The sequence below is a fragment of the Aplysia californica genome, unplaced genomic scaffold (assembly GCF_000002075.1).
Source record: "Aplysia californica isolate F4 #8 unplaced genomic scaffold, AplCal3.0 scaffold00040, whole genome shotgun sequence".
In the NCBI taxonomy this organism is placed as follows: domain Eukaryota; kingdom Metazoa; phylum Mollusca; class Gastropoda; order Aplysiida; family Aplysiidae; genus Aplysia; species Aplysia californica.
The window spans coordinates 35,331-43,006 of record NW_004797310.1 but is presented as its reverse complement, the minus strand read 5'-3'; the positions used below and the strand labels follow the sequence as shown (position 1 = coordinate 43,006).

At 38.2% G+C, this 7,676-nt stretch overlaps 1 protein-coding gene across 1 annotated transcript in view; it reads right to left on the bottom strand.

Annotated features, from left to right (window-relative positions):
• Positions 1 to 168: 168 nt before the first annotated feature.
• LOC106014246 overlaps positions 169 to 7,676 on the bottom strand; it is an 11,878-nt gene continuing 4,370 nt past the window's right edge. The window contains exons 4-7 of the mRNA XM_013091538.2: positions 2,234 to 2,551; positions 1,279 to 1,581; positions 795 to 935; positions 169 to 203 (exon numbers count right to left, since the gene is read on the bottom strand). Of these exons, the coding sequence (XP_012946992.2) occupies positions 169 to 203; positions 795 to 935; positions 1,279 to 1,581; positions 2,234 to 2,551 (797 nt within the window). The remainder of the gene's footprint in view (positions 204 to 794; positions 936 to 1,278; positions 1,582 to 2,233; positions 2,552 to 7,676) is intronic.

Genomic DNA, 7,676 nt, shown 5'->3' with positions numbered 1-7,676 from the left:
CTCATGTGGTTGAACTCGTTTTCATTTTTATATATGGACATGTTATGTTATTATTATTAATTATTATTATTATTATTATTATTATTATTATTATTATTATTATTATTATTATTATTATTATTATTATTATTATTATTATTACTCTTATTTTATTATATTACTACAAACTTACTTGGAGCGTTCAAAATTCTTGGGCAGCCATCCTGTGATGAGAAAGAAACAAGTGGCTGTTTGGAGCATAACTAGACGTCAGTGAGCAAAGACAGAAAGCTTTGCTTCTTTTCTTTTCTATCTGACATTGAGGAAAAACAATTACTGAGCCATTTCAGAGAAAGGTAAACGTGTCTACAACTCCCTCAACAAAACTTTTACCTGAGGACTCTGTTGTTTCTTTTTCTCTAAACGTCCCCACGTCTTCCTTCATTTTCTGGTCGCATTAAAATCCGCCCAAGGAAAACAAAATCTTCTGAAAAATGTCCAATCTTTAAAAAAAACAACAACAGAACAATACATTGAGGGTAGTGAAGTAAATCAACAAACCACATTCCATTTTGACAGGCAGCACATTTACACAAAAACATCCACAGTGACAATCATGTACATTTGGGACTCAAACCCTGCTAAGACAGCATTGTATAAAATAAATCAGTTTGTATTTGTATGGAGACTAAGATGTCCTATTCCACTACAGAAACCCTGAACTATATTTTTAACGTTTCAGGGCCTGGGATACAGAAAAGAGATGACTTTGAAAATAAAACTTCGCATGTTCCTCTTACTGACAAATTCCTTACCTTTCCTTGACAACAAACAGTACACCGCCAGTGAAGTAATGCAGCCCAGGACAAACGCTGCCACGGCTGTCCCAACTACTACTGCTATGATCTCCTGGTCGTCGCTTTGTTGTTCCAGCTTCTCGCCGTGTGTGCCTCTGTCTTGGTACACAAGCAGGAGATGAAATAGAGAAATAGTTGTACTCTTCGTAACAAGAAAGATAATACAGGGACGATCATTGTAGAGAAAAACAATCACAAGACTACGTGGCGCGGTGGGATCGGTTTATTCTGTACTGACCACACACTGGCAGGCTTACCCTTAAGCTTTTCTCACTCACCACAGGTACACAGTGTACACAGCCTATAATTATGCCAGGCATCGTATCAGTCACAGATACACAGTGTTCAAAGTTTATATATGTAGTAACTGACCAGCAAACACATATTCATACACACACACACACACACACACACACACACACACACACACACACACACACACCTGGGAGAAAGACGATGACTTCTGTTACCAAGTCGTAGCACCCACTGGGATGTTCTGCCCGACAACTACAGCTGGTCTCGTTGAGACAAACAGACAGCAAGGCGGGGACAAACTTTCCATCAGTCACGTCCCGACCCCCACACTGTAGAGATATGTCTGAGGCAGAGATGCCCGGGAATCCCCCATCGACGTGACACTCCACACTGTGCTCTGTGCCGGCCTCAAGAACAATGGTGTTACCAATACTGACATCGGTGAAGGTTTGACCGTTGATGACCAGTGTAGGGGCCGTCTTGGGAGGTTCTGAGGAGACGATAGCAGCCATTTTTTACCCAAAAGAAACGGCTAGCCATACAGACGTTGATAAAGCGCGCCTCCTAAATACACGACGAACCGTTAAATAGAATCTTACGTAAGAGAATACATATGTTCTACTTTTCACCTTGCTGGAAAGAAAGGGTAGAGACTGTAAAATGAGCCATAACCACATTTAACAAGTCTTTCGTTAGTTCACTTCACAGAGACAAGAATCTGTCAAGTAAGGAAAAACAATCAACTCTATGAAAGTACATAACGGTCAATTTCCGGAAATTTGTTTTTGGACAAGTCACAGGTTTTTTTTTCTACTACTGGCACAAACAAAATTCGCTTTTTGTTTATTTTTGTTCTTCTGTTTGGCTTTGTTGAAATGAGTGAACTGACATTTGGGGATACCATTGTCGGCATTTTGTTGTGATTTGAGGGAAGTAAATCATTAACATTTCAATTCATAGTTAGCAAAAGCTTCCATGTGTGAGTTTGAGGTATTTATTGCTTACGATAGGTAAAAGTGTTGTTGGTGCCAGTGAAACTACGGGTTATAATGAAGCTAAAAATAGGATCATTTAGCTGTGTATAACATTTCTGCTAAGGACAATATTTATTTTTGAGGTTGTTTTTTTAAAATCCTCCTCACCTCGCACGTAGACCTGTACAGAGGGACTGTCTCCCCTCATATCTCCAAAAGCGCTGTTCACTGCGTCACACCGGAACTCGTGATTACCTCCCCCTGAAGGCACAAAGTTGTGGGAACACTTGTCGTCGTTTCCTGTACATGCATCAGCAGTTTGTGTTCCTGTTGGCGTCACTGTGAAGGTAAAACTTGCTCGTGGGTAGACAACTCCTACAGAACATTCCATTGTTATATCTGGCGTAGCTGACGGACACAGGTTATACGTTCCGGACTCCTCTGGTCTCACGTTCTTTCTCTCCAACGTGACACCTTCAGGTCCGTCTGGGTACAGAGATGACCACAGAACAGAGCAATTATGGAATGAAACACTTACAAACGTAAGTTGTACTTAACAGAAGTGAGAGGCAAATAGTACAAACAAATAGGGAAAGAAAAAAATGAGACTATTTTTCCCAGACATTACTTATTGTTGAAAAGACAAGAGAGTAAAAAAAAAGATATAATAGAAAGAAATATTTTCCCGTCCGTCAACGCAACCTTCTACCTCTCTGACAAGTACATTTGGTACACCTCAAATGTACAGAAGTAATCATCTTTCTCAACTGAAGTACGCTATTAAACAGTCGAACCTGGTCTAATTACTAACTGTACAAGATAATCACTTAGACAAATGACCACTTTCACTCCCCCCCCCCCCCCACGTTGCTTTTTTTTCTATTTCATCATTCATGACACTGTCCACCTAAAATGACAACCTTTCTCCTCGACAATGGGAGGTCGTCTTGACCAGGTTCAATGGTTTATTCACAACATTATATATACATAGATATATATATATATATATATATATATATATATATATATATATATATATATATATATAGATATATATATATATATATACACAAATCATATGGAAACATAATTACTAGAAATATCGATTCAAAACAAACTGCAGTTGGAAAATTCTAGAGAAATCTATCTCATGCAAAAAAGAAAGACAGAAATCGTAAATGATTTGTGCCACTAATCGTGTTTACGATAAAACTTCTTGTTCATAATGGATAATAAGTAAATGGCGTTTGTAAAGTGTTTAGATGATCAGAAAACATGCAGGACTCACAAGCAGCTTTGATGGTGACGTCACTCCGTTCATTGTAGCATCCACTGACGTGAGTGGCTGTACACGAACATTGTGTCTCTTGTGACCTAGTTACGACCACAGAACTCACACCAGAGCTACCGGCCTGAGAACTAGGACAGCTCAGTCGTACGTCACTTGTAGCAGGATATCCCCCTCGGACCACACACTGCACTCTGGTTGTGACGTTTTCTTTCACCAGGATTTCTCCAGTACTGAGGACCGACGGCTGACTCACAGTGATCTCAGGAGGATCCGGCGGAGGGACTGGGAGATTCGGAAAATATACATGTACAAAAACTGAGTGCTAAAAAGAAGCAAAATTATCTACAAAAACAGAGTGATTAAACGAAACAAAGCTATCTACAAGAACTGAGGGATTAGAAGAAAAACTGCTGTGCTCGTGTTGTGTGCATTACGAAATAAACAATTGTGTGAGTAAACAACAAATACAGATACTTTTTTTTTGACGATCTCAGACCTGCGACTTCCCCGTGATAAGCAAGTTCACGACAGACAACAAAGTGTAGGACTACAGGAAAATTTAAAAAACCAAACCTAAGACAATAAACGTCTGAGTGACCTCAGTGAAGAGATCAGCGGGAAATAACGAGTTCTCGACAAGACATCTGACGTTGTGAGCTCCGCCCTGTAACTGTAGAGTCTGCTGTACAGATGTGCCTACTTGTGCACCGTTCACGGAGATTTTGTAGTCTGGCTGAGGGTTTACTGTACTGGGGTCAACAGTACAAGTGGACACAACACTGAGACTGGGGCCTTGGCACAAACTGGACGGGTTTGTGCGTGAGAAGGTCAAGGTAGCGCTACTTGGTCCATCTGTAAGAATGGAAAATTTAAAAAAAAATTTAAAATCTAAATATTAACATCCATTGTCCCATTTTTATTTAGTTACTTGAATCGTGGAGGAAATATTTGCTGTATAAAAGTATTTCATGATAAAGATAAAATACTCCCATACTCTTTTTAGATCACGTTTGGTAATTTTTCCTGTTTTATAATGCACTTAAGAATATTCATATATTAGTACAGCTGTATTATTGGATTGTCTTCCTGTGGCAGCTTGTTTTTGTGCATTCATGTTTTACAGAATACCACACAACACTGTAAATGTTGAAGATGGATCAAATATGACCCCAGCTTCATGTTGATTTCCTGAATTTGTTGGGGGTTTTTGTATATTAGTGAGAAGACAGATTCAGAAAAAATGTGTAGATATGTTCTCATAATGCACTGTAGACAACCAATAGCAAGATAAGAAACGACAGACAAATCGAACATCTCAAAGTCCACAAGAACTGAGAACACTCACAGGCAAACTTGACGGTCTTGGAGACAGAGGGACCTGCTTGACCCAGAGAAGACTCAGAACGACAAGTCAACGTCTGGTCATTGTTGTTGTTACCTGAAATGTCAGTTAATAATACACACTCAAATTTCTGTTAACAATGCTGGAAACAATTTGGAAATGAGAATGATCCTGTATCGTCCTGGTACTGGATCAAAGAAAAATTTTTTTTGCTGTGTTTGATCAAAGAAGAAAAGTAAAACAGAACAACAATATTAAAGGTGTCACTCAGGTGCAGGATAGATGGTGACCCAAATTGTGACCCAATAGTACAAGCATGTATTTTAAAAAACAATTCCCATGTTATAACTAAATGAAAACACGAGTTTGGGGGATTCTTTTTTTTTTTTTAAAACAACTTTATATAATCTAGATCTAACCATGTACTAGAAAATAAACTAAAAGTAACATATCAACAGGAAATTACTGTAGCATGCAAATGACATCATGGCTTATGGAGAAAGGAATACAAGAAACCTCAAAAATAATTTGAGAAAATACCTTGCACCATCAGCTTTCTTGGTTCATTGTTCTATTTGGACTCAGAATATATTGTGGTTCCATTTCTGCTTAAATATTTCGTTGTTTGCATTTTGGAGGTGGGGAGGGGGGGGGTGTTAAAGGTTGCAGATGGAGGAATTTGCAGCTTGGAATAGATCTAGGGGGTAGGGCTTGAATTGGAGGAGTAATAGGTTCAAAACCATCTTATGGCGTGCAGTGTGGTGCACGTCTGAGAAAGATATTGCTGACCTTAAAGTTATAGTTTTTATCACGTAGATTTCAACAGTTGGGACAACATGGAGGCCTTCGCTATAGGTTCAAGGGCACACCACAACATTGAAATGCCCACAGAGAAAAAAAAAACAGTCTCAGTCAGATATTTCCATTACGCTTGATACTTTTTGAAGCTCCACTTTGTTATTTTCCTTTCGTCGATACTACTGCTGTCTGTTAAATCATGTAGAGCATTTCAGCCTAAAATATGTCCTGGACCGCTTGATATTCCGACACTGACTGACAACCGGCCATAAATAACATATAGAATAAGTCAATAGGCCCTACGACTAAGATGCTGCAGTGCTGTGTGTCTTCAAGTCGTACTGCGGCCAAAAGAATGAAAACAAGTGGCTGAACAACCCGTCATTAGGAAGGTAAAAACTATTGGTTTACTTTCATTTGAACTTCTAACTGATAATTCAACTAATATGTTCCCATACAGGCTGACCAAAACGAAACTGCTTACCGGAATTTAGTACTCAACGTTTCTTCATAATAAGCTGATTTTAAATTTGAAAAACAAAGAGCTTGTCGTTGATTTTAGAAAAAAAGAAGTTGTCCCTGCAGCAACTCAAAATTAAAAATGAAAACATCGAGCAAGTGTCCGACTATAATTATTTGGGTGTTACAATAGACAACAAACTCGACTGGCAAGTCCACACTTCTCTTCTGCTTATAAAATGTTTACAAAAGACTATTATCTTGTATTATAAAGTTGATTAATCATAAATATCCATATTCTATCTTTCAACCACAGAGCGTATGATCAATTTCTGTGTAGCAGCTTGCTCTGGGAACACAAGAGTACAAGATAAAGAAAAATGAAATCGATAATACGGAAAGCATGCAAAATTTCAACATCTACATTCCCCTACTTCGATGAATTATACATTATAGCTTGCACTAGAAAATTTGATTCCATCTTTTTGGACAATAAACACCCCTTGCTCCCTCAAATACAAATATCAGTCTGAAGTAATAGACCAAGGCTTCAGATCTGTAACAAAGAAAGATACACAGAGTCATTCTTACCATTAACCACCAAACTTCTTAAATCTTAATCATCTGGTTTTAAGTATTCATTTGACCTTAGAGTATGCATTAGAATACCATTGAGTTACAATCAGAATACTGAGTATGTATCTAGCTTAACATTAGAATACCATTGAGTTACAATCAGAATACTGAGTATGTATCTAGCTTAACATTAGAATATCATTGAGTTACAATCAGAATACTGAGTATGTATCTAGCTTAACATTAGAATACCATTGAGTTACAATCAGAATACTGAGTATGTATCTAGCTTAACATTAGAATATCATTGAGTTACAATCAGAATACTGAGTATGTATCTAGCTTAACAATATTATGTGTCACGATGCACTGGAATCCGTCAATTTTTGGGCAGGTGGAGTCATTGCTATCATCTTAAAGTTTGTTCATTTGCCTTGCTTTAAATTTTTTTAAAATATGGACGAGTATCCTAAACAGGAGTCTATATATTTGCGATTGAAGGAAGTGGGGTCGGCACGTTTCAGAGGTAGAATTAGCCAGAGAATGGCCGCAACAGTTTCCTGACTTCCAAATCTTGAGAGCTCTTGAAAACCGCAGATTTACCTTTTCTGTGCCTTTAATCAACGTTTTTCCAGTAAACTTCACCTATAAATGTGTTTTCAAGTGGACCTAAAAGGTTTGGAGCAACAAAAAACCCAAAAAGGCAATAAAAATTGTGAAACGGGTGAAAAAATGCAGATTTCTTTGATTTCTTTATTTTGACGAGCGCCAGATTTCACTATGAAGACTCACATTATTGCTAATAGTATATATGTGGCTCTTTTCCTCTATGCAGACGGTCAATTTAACTTAAGATGGTCTCAAGGTTGTCTTCATACAGCTTCTTTCATGGCTAATTCTTCCTGTGTTTGAAGCGCAGATTCTGTGGCAGTGCTTGCATGTCAGTGACGTAGATCGAAGCTTTGTATTTCCGCTGTTTTCCTTTCGTCGTTGGCGCTTCTCAGCCTGGTTGTTTCTGAGGCTGTTCTCTAGCATTGTAGTTATTTCCTTTATCATTTTCCTCCATGTTTTCCAGTCCTCAGCTATTTCTTCCCAGATGCTAACATCTACTCCAAGCTTAGATAAAGCTGTTTTTGCAGGTGTCT